Source organism: Rhagoletis pomonella, unplaced genomic scaffold (genome assembly GCF_013731165.1).
Source record: "Rhagoletis pomonella isolate Grant_MI unplaced genomic scaffold, Rhpom_1.0 Rhpom_scaffold_00002, whole genome shotgun sequence".
Classification (NCBI taxonomy): Eukaryota; Metazoa; Arthropoda; class Insecta; order Diptera; family Tephritidae; genus Rhagoletis; species Rhagoletis pomonella.
Window position 1 is genome coordinate 33,573,759 of NW_023458556.1, and position 22,092 is coordinate 33,595,850.

General features: G+C 35.4%; 1 protein-coding gene and 2 non-coding genes across 3 annotated transcripts in view; all 3 read left to right on the top strand.

The window, feature by feature from the left end:
* LOC118753056 overlaps positions 1-21,808 on the top strand; it is an 81,812-nt gene extending 60,004 nt beyond the window's left edge. Inside the window, exons 3-9 of the mRNA XM_036487910.1 lie at positions 18,297-18,750; positions 19,049-19,259; positions 19,323-20,155; positions 20,228-20,429; positions 20,497-20,770; positions 20,851-21,723; positions 21,803-21,808. Coding sequence (XP_036343803.1) covers positions 18,297-18,750; positions 19,049-19,259; positions 19,323-20,155; positions 20,228-20,429; positions 20,497-20,770; positions 20,851-21,723; positions 21,803-21,808 — 2,853 coding nt within the window. The remainder of the gene's footprint in view (positions 1-18,296; positions 18,751-19,048; positions 19,260-19,322; positions 20,156-20,227; positions 20,430-20,496; positions 20,771-20,850; positions 21,724-21,802) is intronic.
* On the top strand, positions 6,794-6,897 carry Trnai-uau. Its single transcript has 2 exons — positions 6,794-6,831; positions 6,862-6,897. It is a non-coding gene; the product is annotated as a tRNA-Ile (tRNA).
* Positions 9,734-9,836, top strand: Trnai-uau. Its single transcript has 2 exons — positions 9,734-9,771; positions 9,801-9,836. It is a non-coding gene; the product is annotated as a tRNA-Ile (tRNA).
* Positions 21,809-22,092: the final 284 nt, after the last annotated feature.

A 22,092-nucleotide genomic window follows, 5' to 3' on the forward strand; every position in this document is an offset into this window, starting at 1 on the left:
GGCATGAAAGATGGTGTTGGCAAGAAAAGAAAGGCCAGTTTGACGTTTGCGCTTGCGCAATGAGGAAGCAAAAAATAAAAAAATAATAATAATGCGAAATATACATACATACATAAGTACATACGAAGCGCGGAGTGGAGCGTTTTACGCAGTAGCAGATAGTCTAGGTTTTTGCTTGGTATTTTTTCTTGAAGGAGTTTTTCGTTTTTTTTTTTGTTGTGTTGATCGAGCACAGCTACAGGTACATACGTAATGGCCATAAGTCACGTCGCATATGATGTGATGTTGCATGCAACATGCATGCACTTACACTTGTGGTCAGCTGATTAAGTTAAGGGACATTTTGATCAGTTTTGGCTATTTGGAAATGAATTTGATGACTATTTTTTCAACGTAATATTTTCTAATGCGCAACTTTGTCATTACAATTTTGCCATTTAATGCCTAGTGGAAATTCAGCATTAAAAACCAACGCCAAACCAACCAACCAAATTTCTATTTAATGGACTATAAAATTGCATACCTAAAATTTTTCTAAACATTTTGAACAAAAGCTTTTAGATGTAATTGGTTAAGTTTCTTGAATTTTTTATAATTTTTATACAAAGTTTGTAATGTGGATTTATACGTTTATAAAAAAAATATAAACATTAAATACACAAAAGAAAAATGGGCAAAATTGGTCAAAATATCATTTAACTTAATTAGCTACCCATAAGGGTATGTAGGAATATACCTGTGCATATATGTATACATTGCTTAGGGTAAATACACACATATATCATACGTACATAAATAGCGCATACATATGTACACTCGTATGTGCCACAAGAATTTAATTAGTCGTTTTGTCCGCAACTTTGGCGATACAGCAGAGGGAAAGTAGGCCTTGTAAATATGTTTAAATTTTTACACACTTACATATTTTTATTGTAGGGTTGTCATGTCATGTGTCGACGCTTTGCAAAAATCTTTGTTATGTCAAACGATTGACTCGCACATGAACTTTAAATTACTAAGAAGGTTTTTTATTTAGGCGGTTGTTTATTTACTTTTTTTCGTTGTCAAATAAATTTTCTCTTATGCCAAATAAATGTAAATATGCACATTAGACCGTACCAGAAATCTGGAAATTTGGATTGCTTTTTTTTTGCCCCAACGTAGGCGCCGCCTTTTTACATTTTTCTTCATATCTTCGGCAGTTACAGTCGAAAACTAAAGAATTATATATCGATGTTCTGACGATTTTTTTTTCAAAGTTCATTGTGCTCAACTCGTTCTAGTACTAACCCACTAAATATCAGTACTTATCACCCTAACCTAACCTAAACATAAGTTACCAACAACATCCTTAAATTTTGCTGCTTTTATTTTACTCTAAAATGTACATACATATAAACCGCATAAACAGGAAAATTTTAAAATATAATATACAAAAAAAAAAATAAAAAATAAAATAATTAAAACGGAATCCACGAGACCACGTTCCTGTCGTGATCCTGGGGCAGCTGTCCTAGTTCAGAATTTCATAGAGTTTCAGAGACCAGATCAAAGTCTGGAAACTCATATTCAGACATTTATGAATAATTATATTCAACCAAATAATGTAAATAAATTATTATAATAATGCTGAAGTCTAGAAAAAAGAAGTCTGATGAGGAGATGTGGTGATCTCCGAAATAGTGCTATAACTTCTACCGCTTAGACTTTGTTGCTTTTTCAATTTTTCCTAATAAACAATCGTGGTACAAAGTTCAATAAAAATATTAAAAATATAATAATTTACGTTATTTGTTTAAAATTTACAAAATTCTCAAAATTTCAATAAAAAATGGCAGACAGAAAATATTAAGCGATTTCAAACAATCTTCGGGTATTCTATTGACGTCCAAAGGCAACGATCCCCCGCTATTAGAATTTTGAAACGCAAACATTTTTTTCCGCTCCACCCTACTGTACGTCCTTGTGAAATAGATAAATGAGACTAGAAATACCAGAGACATTTTCGTAGAAGCGAGAGCGAGTTCAACGAAAGTTGAGAATTAGGAGCACCGTGTTGAAAGGCTCAACTATACCTACAGTGACCATTCGTACCGATTTTAGCGTGACAGTACAGAAAATTGTCCCGCTGAATATTTTTTAAAAGTCGGGACGTATAAGTGTCCCGATTTTTCATATTTGTACCGATTAAGTCCCGATTTTCAGTGTTTTCTTTATTAATTTAATCAGAGTCTCCCTGTACTCTTTTTCAATAAACAATTTTTCGCACAAACTTGGCAACACTTTCGTTATCACAAATAACATAGAATATAAGGGAGCCATAAGGAAAGTCAGCATCCTGATTTTCTATGATGTTTGGTTATGTTTTGTTCTCTCTAACTGGAACTCTCTGCAGTCTGTCATTCTTGTTGTCAATTTTGTTTTTTAAGGTTATTATAATTATATTTTTAATGAAACGATTCAAACTTTAATTTCGCGAAATTATAAAAATGAATACTAATTCCCTCAAAAAGTCCATGGATATGAAAAATAAAAGATGAAAATACAGTGGCGAAAATATAAATAAGGAAGAGTTATTTTAGCAAGCATTTGTTATTCTCCTTTAGATTATTTAATGTTTATTAATTGTTCATGAAAGTGTTGCTCGTTATCTAACAAAAGCCATGTAAGTCATAAATTCAAACTTTGTAGAAAAATTAGCAAAATTCGACAAAGTTTCATCAAAATTTTGGGCTTTTCAATTAGATTCCTTATAAACATTTTGAGTAGGCAGTTTAGTAACTTATTAAATTTAAAGTTCAAATTTTAAATAGCTAGGACTTATCATTGAAGGAGTTACTCATTTTCTCCATATACAAAAAAAAATTTCGAACATACTATGTATGGAAGAAAATGCGCGAACAAAAAATTTGCAAAAAACCGACTGTAAGCCCAAGCTACTTCAAACTTGAACTTTGTTATGCTAAAAATTAGTGAGCTACAAAACTGCATACTCAAAACAGTTCTAAAAAAATCTGATAAAAATCTTTAAAATTTTGATCAACATTTGTTAAAATTCATCGAATTTTTATAAATTTTCTACAAAGTTTGAAATTCTGATTTACTTGTTTTTTTTTTTTTAGATAGTAAGCTATATTTGCATAAAAAAATAATAAAAACTTTTGTAAACAAAGAAAAGTAGCCAAAGCTTTGCTAAAATGTCTTTTCCCTATTTACATTCTCGCCACCGCATATTCTGTGTGTATACATTTTTGCGATAAGTTTAAATTTTTTTCTCTTTATTTTTATTTAAATAAAATTGTATTCAAATATGTTATGTCCCTTTATTCTAAAAAAAAAATGTATGTTCGGATTCGATGCCTTAGAAATGTGCCGATTTTTGTCCACAGGAATCTGGTCACCGTAACTATACCACATCTTCAACGCCATAACTATTTTTAATTGTAGAGAGCTACGAAATCCCTTTATCTCAATTGCTAGACCATAATGTATTTCCACTTTATTAAAGAGCAAGTATTAAAAATTAAATCTTCTGCAAAGTTGGAGTTAATTCATTTAGACGGCTTAGTATTTAGGTCCAGGGCAACACAGCATCTAAATGAAAATTTTTTACCGAATACCAGTTGTAACTTGACAGATATTGAAAAACTCATCATAGAAGACAACTAACGTTTGGGCACGGTGTAAAACTGTTGGCCTTTTCTACTGTTTGATAAAACGAAACACATCAAAGACTATCTGCGCCGCTACTCATTGATCTACATTCTAGAATATAAAAAAAATTAACAAGAATGAATAAAAACAGTTATGTAGTAATAAATATGTAAGTGTATATTTTGAAAATTATGAAAGAATGGAAAACATTTGGTAATCTCTGTGTAACCTAGTTTATTTATTTAAATAGTACCCTTCTTTAGATCTCTTAATAAAACTTGCACATACATAAATATGTAAGTAAGAATTAAGACAACATAGTAATCAAGTAATCAGCGAACATTAACCACACAAATAGCATTACTGCAATGTTCGTAAAAAATATACATATGTACATATGTAAATATGTGTGTATGTTTGTAGGTACATAACATGCAACCACAACACGAAACTCACGAACATACCACACACAGCTTCCGCATTCGTGCTCTGGCTTGCACAAGAAGCCTTTCACATTAGCTACAATACTTCTGCCACTTCTACTTAATTCAACTACATACAATTACTCAGCGTACACACATGGCTGTTGGTAGTTAGTGTTCTATATTATTTATCAAGTACATATGTATCTTAATACCTCAAGAGCTTGCGGCCTATTTCGCTTTTGCTGCTGATGCTGCCGCCGCTGGCTGCATTGCTCTTTGATTGCCTGCCGCGGTGTCTTGTTGAGCAACTTCGGCTTTGAGCGGCTGCCTTCTTGTCTGCTCTGACTAGTTTCATTGTCGACGGTGGGCTTGGCTTCAAGACAACAGGTTCTATTTCTAGCAAGTTTTGTTTTACAAATTAGGCAATGCAGTAACTTGAAATTTCTTGCATAAAAATTAATTTTTATATTCTTAATTTTATCTCATCTTTGTTGGTCGAATTAGCTGGTAAAGTCTAAAGTTAATATGTGTGTACTTTGCGTCATATTTTTCATGTCGAATGACGCAATGCGTATTTGATTTTTTTTTAAAGTGCAATGATGTGTTGAAAAGCTAGTGAACATATACTTTGGTTACGATACTAAGTAGTAGCGTGAGAAGGGTGACTAGAGAACCCTACAATAACGTTTTCGCGAAAGTGATCAAGAATCATAATCGCAATTCAGGGCCAGAAAGAAAAGTTTTTGGTAAAAAATTCGATTTTACACCTGGTGGTCTTGTTATCTTCCCCAACATCAAATTAAAGAAAACAAACGATAGGGAGTCACCTTGTCTGAAATCTTGCTTCATCTCAAATGGCTCGGAGAGATCCTTCCAAATTAATACAGAAAGGTCGATAGACCTTGTGTTCTTATGGCGAGGTCTCCCTTCTTGTGGATTCGGCAAGAGTTGATACATGCACCATATCAACTTCCCGCTGACGTACTTGAATAGCTCAGTTGGCAGACCGTCAACCCCAAGCAGCTTCGTTTTTGTTAAACCATGGAATTTCTATTTCGACTTCGTCAATGTCAGGCGGTGGTACATCACTTCCGTCGTCTTTGGCGGTGGACTAACTCGGAATCATTTCCTCCACTGGTTTCAGTGCTGTTACCATTCAATAGGAGCGAAAAGTGTTCGTGTCGTAGCACAGTGGTTCCGAGCTCACATCTAGCACGACAAAATTCGAATCTCCTGCGAACCATGACGGATTATTCTCAAATTTTAACATACTAATCTACTTTTGAAGGGGCACATTTTTTCCTGTCGGTCAGAATTTTAAGCTCTTTGCACTCCCGTATTTCGGCTTCCCTCTTCTTATTACGGCAAATACGTCTCGCTTCCCTCTTCAGCTCCTAATATCGGATTCACATAGCTCAAAAAATTAAAATGAATTTTTTTGCCAACTCACACCCAAAATCGATACTATCGTAGTCGAAGATATCACATATTAATTTTGGCTCCGATTGGAGTCGGTTAAGACGTGGCGCACAGGGGTCAAAATTCAGATTACCCTATGAAGACGTTTAACCGACTCCAATCAGGACCAATATTTTTATGTGAGATCTTCGACTTTAGTAGTATTGATTTTGGGTATTAAATGATTTTTTTTTTAATTTTTTGAGTCTCGTCTTACGGTAGTATCGATTTTGATATGATATTAATTTTAATTTTTTGAGTCTCTATAGAGGAATCTGAACTTTGGCCCCTGTGTGACACGCCTTAACCGTCTCCAATCGGAACCAAAATTTGTATGTGTTATATGTGACCGTGGTATTACCGATTGAAGGGGTGAAACTGAAAAAATAGCTCATTTGACTTTGAGGACTACGCTAATGTACATAATATGTACTAAGTGGGGAAAATCTCTAGTTGTGAACTGGTGCGCTTCTATTACATTTAGACTCAGTACTGGTTCGCGAGAAATCCTTATTTGCATGCAAACAACTGGCGAATTTAACATGGTGATGTCCTAGGAAGTGTCAATTTTCGTTTCGTATTACTAAGTTATGAAAAAGCGTCTGCGAAGTGCAGAATGAAAGTGCATTTGAACGAGAAAGCCGCCAAACACATATCTATGTAAAGTAAACAAGCCCCCGCTGCATCTCTTTTTCGATAGCCCCGAACTAGTTCTAAATTCGACAGATAAGATCTAGTTCGTTTTGCATCACTTTTTCTATAGTTCCGAACCAGTTCTAAATTTGTCACCTTTAGATAAAGATTTCTAATGAAAAAGTGAAATAAAATAGCTTTTTTGAACTGGTGGGGATCTAGTTACTATCGACCTGGATCGTTTTTGATTCACTAGTTCGAGGTTTCCCTGCAGGGTATGTACATATATGTACATATTTATGTATGTATATACTTATGTATACCAAATTACTTTCGAGCTACGAAATATCAACTCAAACATATTTGCAGATTAAATCGTAGAGCGCTACCATAAAAATATATATAAATATAGCAGGCGACTGCTGCATGTAATCGTAATATGTAATCAGTTAATTGTTCTAGCGCAGCCAATTGCAAACAAAAATCAGAAAGAAAATTCTAATCACTTTTCAAAGTTCACGCAAAGATATGTTAAGCAGCGATACATACTTATACGGGAGAAATACCGATCAAGCCGAGCAGTGTGGAAAGTGACCATAACTCCGTCCAACAGCTGACGCAGCGCTCCAGTGGCGCAATTGGTTAGCGCACGGTACTTATAATCAGTAACTTGTGTGTTTGAAGTTGAGCTATGCCGGGGTTGTGAGTTCGAGCCTCACCTGGAGCAGCACTGGTAAATATTTTGCGAATAAATTTTTAAATTTTTTTCAAGTTATTTTCATTCCTTAACGCGCTGTAATTTCAATAAATAATTAATGTGATGTGAGAAGGAAAATAAGAAAATTTTGATCGTACACTGCGTATAAAGAAATTTAATAAAATAACAAAATTTAATAAAATAAAATAAATGAAAAAATTTAAGTAAAAATAATGAAAGCAACTGCAAATTACTTATGTACATATGTATGTATGTATGTGTTAATCAGAAACTCTTAAGATTTCTAATAAACAAATTTTCAAAGCCTTTGATTTCCATTTTTCATAAGGAAAAATTATAAAATTATTGTCTGATTATGTACCAAATTAAAATTAAAATTTTTTCTCTTCTTAAAAGATAATTATTTACATAATTAATATAAACTTTTTAGTTTATTTCGCACATATTTTTTTTTAATACAAAATGTAGCCAATTTATAATACGACTACGTCCCCGGTCGATAACCTCTCGTTTTTGTGTTGTATGTTACTATGCCAAACAAGGGCGCCAAATATGTATGTATGAATATATATACATACATATATTTGTATATCTGAGCAATGTATAAGAGCAGTACGCGCTCTTATCAGTGACGTCATATGACATTGAATGTTTTTGCTTTTCGCTTTGTCGGTTTATGCCTGTATACCCAGATGTGCGTATATTAGGCTGGGTCGATTTTGTACGGGGAAAGAAAAAGGCTATTTGATATGTAGATAAGTTTGTAGTAGTGATGTTTTTAATAAGTATGTTGTCAAATATTACAGAAATATTAATTTGCTCTAAATAATTTAATTAAGTAAAATTTCTAGCTCGCGTAATCGATTCAAAGGGCCGTAAAAATGTCAAAAGTAAATTTTTGCAAAACATTGATAAATATGTATTCGCCGAAATAGTGGAGAATTGCGCAGGTTTTTCGGACTCATATATATTTTTCTTTTTCTTTTTACATCTACGTATTGCCAAGTTTCTGATGGATTTTCTTGTAAACTCTGGTAAAAAGTTTTTTAGTTTCAAGTCGCTAGAAAACCGCAGAAAAGAAATTTTCGAGCACACTTTATATGGAAGAAAATGCCTAGTATCGCCAGCAAAAAAATATTAAAAAACAACGTGATTGTCTTGCCCTTTATGCTACACAAATTTAATGGGCATTAAAACTGCACACCTCAATTTTTTTTTCGAAAAATTCTAAATAACAAGTTTGAAATTTTTGGGGGAAATTGGTAGAGTTTGTTGAATGTTTATAATTTTTATATATATATTTTTTTTGATGTTTTGTTATATAATGTGCTAGGCTTTTATAAAAAATATAATAGATAAACATTAAATAAACAAAAGAAAAGTAGCTTACCACAAGGGTGCATATATACAAACATACATGTATGTACCTGCGCGCGGACTATTACACTCAGAATAAAAATAATAATAATAGTAGGCTGTTCTGAATATTTTGTATATGATCTGGCATTTGCATATTTCGGTGCATTTGTATATTCACGACAAGTAATTGCAAACGGTTGCCATGGAAGCAAGCATAAAATTGCAAATGCAAATCCAAAACCATTTGCACAATATTCAGAACAGCCGTAATATATTTTCACTAATACAAAAGTAGGTATTTGAGAAAAAATAATTCGACCCACTCTAATGTACATATGTACATATTTGCGGCATTGTGCTAACATTTGCACATATGATCATTTGTACTATATGTATACTAGGGTGGTCCAAAAACAGTAAAGTCAGAAGTGTAATGCTCTCACCCCCTAGGATTGTTCTATATCGAAAAAAAGTATACCCCTATTTTTTATTTTGAAATCAAAAAATATTTAGTGGTCGCTCAATGCGCTCAAAGTTTTCTATGTATTTTTATATGGGGAAAAAGCAACTTTTCGTAGAAATGATATAGAATTCTAGAAAATAAATATTTTTTGATCGGAAAACTCTTGTTATCTTCAGGAGACTTTCAATAATAGTACCCAATTGTTTATTTAACCATTTTTTAATATCAACGATTTTTTATTTGTCCCCCCATTGCATTTTCGGGGTTTTCGTGGGTTTATGGCGGACCTATAAATTGTAGTTGCGATGAAAAAATTGTTAAATAAACAATTGGGTATTATTATTGGGAATCTCCTGCAGATAAGCAGAGTTTTCCGATAGAAAAAATATTGATTTTTAAGAATTCTATACCATTTCGACGAAAAGTTGTTTTTCCCCTTTGGGCGACCTCTAAATATTTTTTGATTTCAAAATAAAAAATAGGGGTATATTTTTTCGGTATAGAACAATCCTAGGGGGTGAGAACATAAAAATTCCGACTTTACTTTTTAACATGCATTTTTGGACCACCCTAATGTATACACTATTTTCTGGCAAGTTCACAACATTCCTTCTGCTTTCTATTTACTTTGCTGAGTTTCTCCCGCAAATTCCGCTATTCTTTTAGCTTTCTGCTGTGCTTTTGTTATTGTTTCCCCCAGTCGTTGGTTGGCGATGACGATAGCTAGCAATGACGAGGTGGATCCATATATGCACATATTTATATAAATATGTACATAGATGAGCATAAAGAGTACGTTGCTGCTTTGGGGATGCTACTAGCGTTTAGAAAAAGCTAAGTGTTGCTTGTTCACTTTGTTGTTTTGTTTTTTATTCAGCTTGATTCACTCAGTCAACGTTATTTTTTGTTCGAGTGGTTCGTTCGTTTCTAGCTTTATGCCCCTTGCTCACTCCAATGGTACGTGGCGCTGATTCATTCGAGTGCTTCGGTTCTAGTGCGACATTGGGCAGACCCCCTCGCAGCGCTCCAGTGGCGCAATTGGTTAGCGCACGGTACTTATAATCAGTAACTTGTGTGTTGAAGTTGAGCTATGCCGGGGTTGTGAGTTCGAGCCTCACCTGGAGCAGCGTAATTATTTTACGATTTTATTTTATTTATTTTTTTACTTTTTATAATTATAATAATGTTTTTAATTTGTTTTGATTTTTTTTTCGCATTCGAGGATTAATTTGAAAAGATTTATGATGCCACTCATGTAAATTTTGGTATTGCGTGCGAATTATATTTAAGTGGTTTTGATGCAATACTTTAAGTAGTTTTATTAAGGCAATTGGTAAGCGTTGGCGTTTTTGGTGTTGGCTCTGCGCGCCATAAATACTTCGCTAATTTTGCAAATTGAAGATAAATTGCTTTAAGTTTTTTAGCAATAAATACGAGTGTGTACTATGAAATATGTATACGATGAAATATTGTGGGTACCTTAATCGCTTGAGCAGATAAGCATTTTAATTGCCCATAAACATAATAGAGATTAATTATGTATATGTTATGTCTACATACATATCGTCGTTTAAAGTACAAAACCGCGTATCGTCATTCTGCAAAACCGCGTAACTGACATTGGCTGCCAAAAATTGGATTTGCTCACACAAGCTCTTGGCTCAATCCTTATTCATTCGTCGTGAAATATACTAGCCAGAAATGCGATTGCTTTATAAAAAAGAGAACCATTTTGAAATATGAGTGTTTTTACTCTATAGAAAATAATTTCTACAACTTCACATACGCGATTTTACATTTTGCTGATACGCGGTTTTGTACTTTAAACGACGATATGTATGTATGTATGTATAAATAAATGTTTGTGTCTACGTTTTATTTATTGTGTGCGTATTTCGGTAAATTATTTTAATTTGTAACTTTATTGAATACATTTTTCGCGCCAAAATTATTTATGTTTTGATTTTATCTCAATTTTATTAATACATAAACATATGTATGTATAAAGCAATTTGGTTGAAAAGGGCCAGTCCAAAATCAGCTGAAATAATAATACACTTATTACAAAATAATAATAATAAGAAAATAAAAAAACCCATTATTATATTTAACATTATAAATAGTAAGCAACACGCATCTAGCGCCTTAAAAATAAGGGTATAGGATAAGTTTGAATGAAATTTCAAATATTTATGTTTTTTTTTATGTACATTTAAAAGCTTTTCTCTACGAATAACTCGTTTCTAGAAAGAGGGTTGGACGACAGTTTTTATAATTATTTTTGGATAATGAATTTAACTGTTTAAAAGAGGTTTTATTTTTCCGATTGAATTTAACTGTTATTTTATGATTCTTATTTTTTGGATCAAGCATAATCGTTATTTTTAGTTTTTAATTTTTCGATCATACCATGACCGTTTTTTTCGGATTTAAGTTTTTTAGATCATATCTATAAAATAAATAAAAAAATTAAAAAAAGTCATCAGTAAATACGCAGTTGTCTGAAGGTTAAAATGTTCGAAAAAAGTCACAAAATAATAAAATTTTACCGAAAAAATAAAAATCCAAATGTCCCTCCAATCTGCATTATTCAAGCGAGTAAATTCCCAGTTTAGTCAGGAGAAGGTTCAGCCAGCAATGTCCTGGGAGAACTTCTCAATCACCAGTTAGATCGAAGATTGTCAGAATCGGGCAATTTCATATGATATTTTTGGTTAAAAAAATGGTACATCTGCATATATGTATACATACATACATTAGAGTGCCTTGCCAAAAGAACTTGCGTGTTTTATTATACTTTAAGACTTCCGCCAAACAAATTTGGAAAAGCATTAAGAGTTACGTGAGCTGTACCGATTTTAAAATATCTCCAAAAATCGAGTTTTTCATAAACAAATATTATAAAAAAAAATATTTTCCAAAAAATCTCATAAAAATGTTTAAACATTTTATCAGCGCAATCAAAATAATAAGATTTTGGATGATGTTTTCAAATCGGTCCAGCTCACGTAAATCTTAATATTATCCCAAAATATTTTGGTGGAAGTCTTAAATTATAATTCCGATGGAAAAACAATACCAGATTTTTTTGTATGGAGTGATGCACCCTAATATAAATGTGCGTATAAAATTGATGTATGTGCCTATATGTATGTTAATTTTGCTATATGTGTAATTTGAATTAAAGTATTATGTTTTGTTAAAAAAAAATCTTGCAAGCATTACTCGTATGCAAAATGAAATGCGAAACAAGTTGGTCCAATTTTTTTAAATTTTCGTCCTTTTTTAATGAAGTTTGGTTCTGAAAAAAATTTAGAGTGGTAACAAAAGAGCATAGAATCAAACTTTTTTTTGTGTCAAATTAGGGAGAGAAATAAATGAATGAATCATCGATGAATTCTGGGAGTCAGACCAACCAAATTCTTTACGACGCCCTTTTACACGGTGTATATACGAAAATTTACTTTTGGTAAATTTTGAAGTCTTTTGGCAGGGGTTCCGGTAGAAAAAAATACATGTCTGGGTATGTAGCAACACTAGTTTTGTTGCTCATCTGAGCTCACCTTACATACCTCAACCTACCTCACCCCAACTCTCCACACCTTAACTCTCCCCACCTCAACTTACTTCATATCAAGTTACAAATAAAATTGACTTTTTGATTTGCCAGTTGATCGATTTAAATTCTTTCAACCCAGTGTTACGTTATGTTAAGTTCAATGGAACGATTAGGAAATGAATCTAAATGGCTTGGGCTGTAGATCTTAACTAGGTGTAGCAGGGTTGCCACAGGTTTAAAAAAATGTAATTCAATTTTAATTCAAGGAATTTGGTATGGGTTTCAGACAAAAGATGTTTAAGAAGGTAGTAGTTTGGAAATATTTTTAATAGGATTGCCACCTATTTGAGAAGTCAAATTAAATTATTTTACACCCAAGTTATATGAAATATAACTAAAAGGGATGTCAAATGAAAGAGTTTTAAGAGATATTTAGTTTGAAAATTTAGAATATTTTTGATGTGTTTGAGGGTTGCTCTCGTTTAAAAGGTTAAGGTTAAATTGTTATCAATGGAAATGGGTTTAAAATCCTTTATTTCAGAACTATATTTAGGAGGGTCTCCACGTCTTTAAGAAATAAATTTCCACTTAACTCATTAGTTACTTGAAATATCTATAACAATGCCATAAAAAAAATTTAAGGAAATTTTAGTTCGCAAATCATTTTTAAGAGGGTTGCCCTTAAAAAAACAAATTCAAATTAATTCATCAGTAAATTGAAATATGTATAACAATGCCAGACGATAAAAAGATTTTAGTTTGAAAATACTTCTAAAAGGGTTGCCACCTGTTTGAAAAATCAAATTTTTGTTTTACTTATACACAAGCTACATGAATGAAATATCGAAATATTAGTGTCAAACGAAAGAGATTTAAGAAAACTTTACGCTGACATAATTTTTAATTAGGGTTTCCATCTATTTTTTTGAAGGTCATCACATCTGCATCGTTATTTTCAATATCCAAAATGATAAGTCAAATCAAAGAACTGGGCTTCTACATAGATGTGCAATAACGTTTTAGTTTTTAAAGGTAGAACTTTTTAGCGGTACAGGGAGATTTGAAACTTGATGAAATGAAAACCGGCACCACGCGAGACCTCTAATCACTCAGAAATGGTTTAGATGAATCATTAAGAATGTTTTTGGCATTTAAACGCCAGGCGGGTTCACTAGTTCGTTTTTTATTACTCGATTGAACTCACAACTAGTGCCATTTGGCGGTCGACTTTTTTAATTTGTCACGCAGTGTAATTGTCATTTGAGTTAATTAGGCTTGGTACACTGTTGATTGGATTAGGCAGAGGAAATAAACTCTTTACAAAAATGACAGCAACAAGTAGTTTCCCAGCAGTTCAAATACAACCAAGTACTACGAAGAGTGGAAAAACTCAACTCATGTCTCAGCCAATGACCACTAGATCGCAAACGAAAACAATAAATACAGTAAAAGTTATAATAAAACTATAAACAAAATTGACAAATCATTGTCTTGGCGACACTAAAGCGATCAAACGAGTACTGCAAATGGAAAAATAAGAAAAGAAAGCGAACTAATTTGTCAATTTTGCCATTGTATTAGTTTTGTGAAAAAATTTTACTTTGAAAGTAAGTGTTGACTGCGAGGTTTTAGAATCGACTCGCCTTCATTCCTACATACATACTTATGAGTTTGAAGACCCACAAATTATAGATATTTTTAAATTTTGTTTTTGTATGATCTCCAACGTTAGCAAATTTTAATTGAAAGGGTGTTGAAATTTTTATACATAAATACCTCTTAAATTAATTTGCTGATTGAAACGAAGCAGGCGCAGATGTTGCACATGGCAGAGTAATAATGTACTATAGTTGTTTTAAATTGTTTAAAAGCAAAAGTCTACTCTATTGAATTTGAGCACGCCAATCATCACAACAACAATAGCTTTGTATTAAGAGGCATTTCATGAGATGGATGCATGTTTCTAAAGGCGATAATTGGTAGCTGCATTTCTGGTTTTCAGACGATGTATACTGCAAGCATTGCATTCAGAGATTACAAACATATGTACGTACTTACCTACATGCATATACGAGGGCAGTTTAAAAAGTCAGTAGATAGTTTTTTGAAATATACGAGGATTAATTTTAAATACAACACTGCTCTTTTCAACAAGCACTTGTTAACTACTGAAAAAATTTTAGGTAAACTGCGTTGTCTATCTATGTAGTTTGTATGTTGCAGCCAGCAGGCAACCTTGTGATTCTCGAAGAAAATGGAAAAAGTGCATTTCGTGTCCTAATCGTAGCTTTAGCTACAAACTGCTGATTTCAAACTTGAAGCAATTTCTCGTCGGCAAGAAATTTTGGTCGCATTTAGTGGCTATTTAAGATCTTAAGGAAATCTAAATATTACATATTTGGAAGGGATAAAAAATTGGAAGAATTTTTGGATTACGTATATGGGGCTAAAATGATACTAACTTATTTTAAAATTTTTCCAAAAATGTCTTGCATTCCAAAAGTCACTGACTTGTCAAACGGCCTTCGTCGTATATGGATATGCGTTATCGTCTCTAAACTTTGTACATTTAGCTTTGCATACTCCTAAGCACTTATTATATGTCCATACATAAGTATTTATGTACATACATACATATATGCACATCACTGTCTATACAGTAAACGATATCGCCTGCTGTTACCAAGCAGTATAAAATGTGCATCAAAAACGTATTTAAGAAAACTTAGACGCGCAGCACTTAAAATTGCAACTGGGATATTTTTCATCACTGGTAAACTTGTCTTGGGATATTATGTGGTGAGTTGTAAAAAAGGATTGTCTTATTCACCCTTTAAGTTTGATTTGTGGTTATTTTTGTAATTATTGGTCTCTATATTCGGATATTGCTGCATTTTTCTCCAAGCGTTAGCGTGCGTATATTGCATATGAATGCGTATGCAAATATGTATACATATAAGTCCAGAAACAGACCACTAACTAAAAAATAAAATTAAAAAATTATTTCTGATCAACTTTCAAAATTTTTAAAAATTCCTAACCACTATAAATTAGGGCCTTCGATTTCTGTTCGCATATTCTCGAGAATTTCGATACCCGGGAAATCGAGTAATCGAGTTCTCGACACAATCTCGGGTAACGCCATTCTCACGAGAAATTTCGAGTAGATATCGAGACATACGTATGTAAGAGCATATCGAACGTATTAAAAACAAAATCAAAAACCAATGTATGTGTAAGGGCCTTATTCTGTATCACGAACGATAGGCAAATCGAACGATTCGTTTGCAGACGTCAACCTGATCTGATTGCGATTTTAAACTCTACCGGTCGTCTTCGTCTTGCTTTTCATACATTACGTTGCAATGGTCTCGGTTGCGTTTAAACCGGCTAAAATGATGCCACCGGACTAATTTTTGAAGCGTTCCTCTGCAGACGAATCGTTCGTGTTGCCTATCGTTCATGATACAGAATAAGGCTGTAAATGTTAAATATTCTATTGTCAAAAAAAAAAAAAACGTTTGTGCATATAAGAAGAATTTAGCTCGATGTATATGCTGTGTATGTATGTATGTGTATAATTCTCGTTTGATGGCCCCAGCAAAGAAAGTGAGTAAAAGTAATAAATGGATAAGAACAGTGCAATCTGGTATTTGTTAAGCTCCTCCATATGGTTGAACAATACATACATCACTGGAAACGAACATGCGCATGGTTGATATTCTGGACAGCTACGAGTATTGCGCTTGAAAGAAATTCAACAGTTCAGGGTTTAAATACCCTAACTAAATACGCTGCAATTCATCATCGAGAAGTTCGCGAGTATAACGAGTTTTTCGATACACGAGAATCTCGTGAGAAAGCGATCCTCGCGAGAAATTGCTTCTCGAACAATCTCGGGAAATCGAAGGCTCTAGTGAAATCTCATACACTGCAGTGTGTTTTAATTTTGGCAGCGAATTTTCTTCCGGCGAAGTTCGCTCAGCGATTTAATTCTATTTACACCAATGATCTCTTTATTTAGAAACTAAGCGTCTCACCAAAAAAAAATACTTTAAAATATTTTTAATTCAAAATTATTCGTTTTCTTTTTTGGAAACTTTTGGAGCTTATATATTTTTCCATCCGCCTTTTGGATTTGCAATTTTAAATTTGTGAAATAGCCACTCAGCATTTGAAATAATATGAAATGAGCTTTCATTAGAGCTTATTTGAATTATAATTGAAATTGAGCAGGGAATCCGACCGTTTGCAGGGAATGCCCCATATACAATAGGGGTATTCTCGAAGTCTTGCAAAGCACTTACACGTTCCAATTTACATATTTGCCAATTTATTTCCGTAAAAGTCAGGGGTAGTTGTGGTTCTGAATGGATCGTGACAGCTAATTTCTCTTAGCGGTAGACCGCTGTAGCTGGGTCTCACCTCTGGTCCGACCTTGTGAATGCGGTGGGTGTCGTGGGTACACTACACAGGGCCTAGCTCGGCTGCAATCTGCATAGCAAGTTAGCATACATTTGTGGCGGGGATTTCTCGGTATGAGCCCTCAACATTGGGCTCTTGATCTTTCTCTGTGAGCGGGTAGCAGTCCTAAAACTAGTAAAACTGTCAAAAAATAAAAATTCGCTCAGAGCGTGAGAGTAACATTGAAAAGTACCGGATCGCTTTCTAGTAATAAGCGGTAACTTCTGTCAACTTCAACATAACCTCCAAATTTTGGTTGTACATTTTTGCTTATTTTGTATGTAAACAGAGAATTAGCAGAGTGTACTTTTCTTTTGTTTACAATTTGGTTGCCAAACACACTACAGCTGATCGTTTGCCACATTTGCCAGAATTCATCAGCAAAAAATCTTCGGACTAAACTGTAACTTTTCACAAAGAGAGGGCCTTATTTACTCTCTTTTTTGTGCACTCAATAGTCAGCGAACCGAATATGGGATCGATTTCCAGTAAAATCTGACTGATTTTAACTATTTCTGACTAGTCCGGACTCGTACGGGATCGCAACTATAATGACACGGGTATTTTTGTCAAAATTTTCATCTGCTGATCTCGATTTTGTTTTGCAAATAAGCGAAACCCAACACCAATGTACGATTGTTTCTACCCCACTGCCATCTAGAGAATCCAACTAAACTCGTTAACTCTACCGAGTATGTCCTTCGGCTATCAAATAAATGGTGCAATCGCTTTCGATTTCTATCGGAGACGCGACTGGGAGGCGCCTATGAACGTTAACATTATTTTTAGTTAAAAATGCAATTGGTCAATTGGTTAATAAATGCCTAAGTGGTTGACGAGCTCAAAAAGCCAATTATGTAGTTTTAATTTTAATGGCTTCTTTTCGTTTTAAAATTTGAATACACAATGCTATTGGTATCAGGTTAATCGCCGTTATTCAAGCTTTGAACTGATGAAATATGTATAGAAATAAACAAATAAAATTTACACGATCTAAATGATCGCAAGTAACCGTAATCACTCGGACTAGTACTATGTATACGAGTTGATTGGTATTTATTTCTTTCATTGCAAAAAGAATAGTTGTTTGCCGAATTGAATTGAACTGTGGATGTTGCAAGGCAGTCAACCTTGAGCTAAGAACGCGTTTCTGGTCGCCAATATACAAACTCTTGATTGGTTGAGCGTGAGAGGGCAGAAGTTGATGGAGCATTTATTTGTGTCTTACTCGTATTACCCAGCAGCACCCGGCGGCAACATTCCGCACAGCAGGTGTAGTTGTCATTGAAAGTGAATGGGAACTTACAAGTTTGCGTGAAGCCGAGTTGGTGTACTAAACAAGATTTTGATACATAGAATAATATACTTATATATATACTATATACATAAGTACATACTTTAGAATCAGGGTGTGCAGCGAAATTTTTTTGTTTGCTTGTGAAGTTGTACGGTCTAATGTAGACATATATGTACATATTTACGTATATAGCATTAAGTCTAAAACGAACAACTCTGCGTACAATAAATTCATAGATTTCAATCTCCAATTTTTCGATCTTGCAGGGTGTTCAATGCAATCCGAATGGTCATCGCGATTCAACCGGAAATGGCTTAAACGTACCAGCGCAGCCACAAAAGGTCTTTCACAACGCGCGCTGCGCCCGCCACCACAAACCACATCACAATCACAGCCACAATGGTGGCAGCAATAGCAACAACAGCAATGGCAATAATAACAACAGCAGTAGTAATGGTTTGGCGAACGGTGCGACGGCGAATAGCCTCACCGATTTGTGCCACCATCAATTGGGCAATCCACCCGCACACGGACATGGACACAATCACGCACACACGAATGGCGGCGGACATCGACGTAAATCGGAATCAGTGCTATCTACAGACTCAGATATACGTTTTACACGGCGTAAATTGGGCGATAGTCAGAAGTGCGGCTGTGCTGTGATAGCGGGTTTTCTAGTCGCCCTTCTAGTGGCTGGCGCATTCGTATACGTGGGATGTAAGTGACGCAGTCTTAACTAAATTATAGTGTTCTACGTAAGAAATGAAGACTTCCACGAAAATTAAAAAATTAAAAAAAAAAAAAACAGTGTTTGAAGAAATAATGTTTTTTTTTTAAATCGCAAAAATCAGAAAAAATGTTTACTTTGACCAGATATAACTCAGCGAGTTTTCGAATTTATCTGAACAAGTTTTGCCAAATTTTTGTGATGTACAAAATTTAGTAACCGGTGTTTAGGACCACCCTAATAAAAATAGTTAATACTTTTAATTAACGTGCCATTGCCGTCTTCTAGATACATATTTCCGCCCTGAGCCACTGCCGGATCGGACTTTCCGTGGAAAATTTTTGGTCATGAACGACAAATGGTCTATGGAGCTTGTGGATCAAAATTCTTTGAGATTTAATCATAAGGCACGCGATTTCCGGGAACGCATTAATCTGATAGTAAGGCGCTCTGATTTGCGTGAAGCGTACGAAGGCAGTGAAATATTGGCTTTAGATGGGTAAATTTACGACTTGCATTTTTTGTGTGCCTTGAAATTTGAAAATGTTTTACAAAAATTTAGCACCGAGGACATCAATGAGGTCGTCGTACATTTTAACCTTATATTCGACCCATATGCGGGTCTTGTGTCTACGGCGGACCTCTTAGCACTCTTCGCAGAGGAGATAAACTCACCGAATCGCAAATATTTTGCCAACATGACGATAGATCCACAAAGTTTAACCATCAAAGAGGTAACTGGCCTGATTGAGGAGCCCATCATGTCTTCTTCACCACTTGGCGGTGAAGACGAGACCACCGAGGTCATTACCACCACACCCAAGCCACCTCGTCGTTGTGAGCCGCTTAAATTGAATTACTGCCGCTCGATCGGCTATAATATTACAACCTATCCAAACCTCTTGGGTCATCACTCATTCGAGGAAGTGCAAGCCGATGTCATAGCATTTCGTGAATTAGTCGACGCAGAGTGCTTTCGTGAGGCTTTCGACTTTGTTTGTCGCCTACTGCAGCCACCATGTGATACACACGGTACTCTCGAACCTACGGCGGGCATTATGTGTCGTGAGTATTGCCAGCTTTTCATGAAGGGTTGCGGTAGTCGATTGCCTGCGCGCTTCAAACAATTTTTCGATTGTGAAACTTTTCCTGAGTCAACGGGCATACAGAGTTGCCATCACAAGCCGCATTGTGCGCATGATTTGCAGAATAATGCACAAAGTCCACGGCTCTGTGATGGTTTCGTGGATTGTCCAGATTTCTCCGACGAACGCACCTGTACATTCTGCACGGGCAATGCATTGTATTGTGGGCGAGGGCGTGCTTGTGTGGCGCGTAAGGCGCGTTGCGATGGTAAAGCAGACTGTCCGGATGGATCTGATGAAAAAGATTGCCGTAAGTATTTAAGAAAAATAATCGAATAAAAACATGTTTGTATGTAAACATTTCTCTTCCTCTCTCCACCAGTTGCAATAGCTCCATTTGCTGCCGATCTTCTGAAACCAGAGCCAATGGTACCTTATTTGCCACGCTTTCACTCTCAAGGTTTCGCGGTGTTCTCCGAAAAGGGTATTGTAGGAAAACTATGCGCAGAGGGTCTCGAGAATGATAGTAAACTGATAGTACGACAAACTGTGGCAGAATCGCTTTGCAAATCACTCGGCTATGAGTAAGTAAAATTTTATATTTATATCACCTTTAATTTTATAAAACAACAAATTTACATTTTTTCTTAGATCTGTGGAAATATTTGAAGTGCGCAACGATACCGAAAACGTGGAAGATTATGTGCGCGTGCTCGATCCACATGCGCCGGAGATCTCCTTCATACGCACCCATTGCCAGAAGCGTCAGGTACTCTATGTGGGCTGTGGTGAGCTCCAGTGCGGCGTGCAGTCGGTTTTATCGCCCAAGCAGTATTTATCGTTGCCCAAAATGTCTTCACCCGGTGACTGGCCTTGGTTGGTAGCGCTATATCGTGAGGATATACATGTTTGCGATGGAACGCTGGTACGTCCTAAAACAGTTAGCCTTGATTTTGGATATAAACTACTATTCCTTACTCTCTTTCTCTCTCCAACCCTCTGTAGATTTCCCGTGACTGGGTTCTCACCACTGAATCCTGCTTTCAAGGTCAACCACGTGCCACATGGATGGCCATATTCGGCGCAGTGCGTCTTTCATCGAACGCGCCATGGACTCAGCGTCGCCGCATTATTGGCTTGATAAAGAGTCCAGTGGAAGGCTCTACAGCGGCATTGATACGTCTCGAGACGCCAATCAACTTTTCCGATCACGTGCGTCCCATATGCTTACCTGATGAGATTAAACGCAGACAGGAACAACAAGCAAAACGTCGTGCATTTGTACCAAAGGCTGAACGATTAGAAGGCAAGCAACCAGCGCCGACCGTGCCACCCACACCCAGCGCTGTTCAACGCCGCCTAGCGGAATCACAAAAATTCTTTGTTTCTCCAGCAGTTGATGAGGATTTAGCTGACACGCAGAGCATAAGTAGCAGCAAAGAGATGAGGGATGAGTACGCACGCGTCATTTTTGATCATTCCGAAGCGGCAGCATCACAAATGCCGCATGCTGAGGCGTTGACACAGTCAATGGAACAAAAGTTCAATGAGTATCCATTACCAAAGAGTGCGCCACAAGTGCATTATTATAGTGGTGCTGCGTCCTCAGCTGGTCGGTATGCGCCTGTACCTGTGGTCGGGAGTGGCATAGCTACTGGACGACCAGCATTGGCTGGTGTGGGTAGCAAAACGTCACCGGCGCCGCCAAAAGCTGAAGAAATCTGGACCAATTGCAATACATTGGGTTGGTCGAGACAACGCGACCATCTGCAACGGGTGCAGTTGAAAATTGGTGATATGGCGCCATGTGAGAACATTTCCATAGCAACTGTGAATAGCATGTGCACGGAAGCCACATATCAAAAGCACGATTGCACGGTAAGTCGAATATTTGTAATATTTTACGAAAGAAAACTTTTATGAATTTAAAAACTTTAAAATTTTATTAATCTACGAGTACTAAGTAAAATGTGTAGTATCAGTTCGAACATGCATGCATCGACCTTTAATTTAAAGCCCTCACCTGACTTTGTGAATGGTTAGGGTTGCCAGGCGTACCCCATTGGGGGCGACATACCCCACTTTTTGTGTATAGTATTCAAATGTTAATTTTTTTGAGATATTGGTTTTTCATTTTTATTGGTGCTTCATTTGTTCAACGGCTCCCTGAAATTACCCGACGAATAATTTTTTGAACCCCATCAGGAGTCCCATTAAAAAAAAAATAACTAACGTCACAAAAAAAAA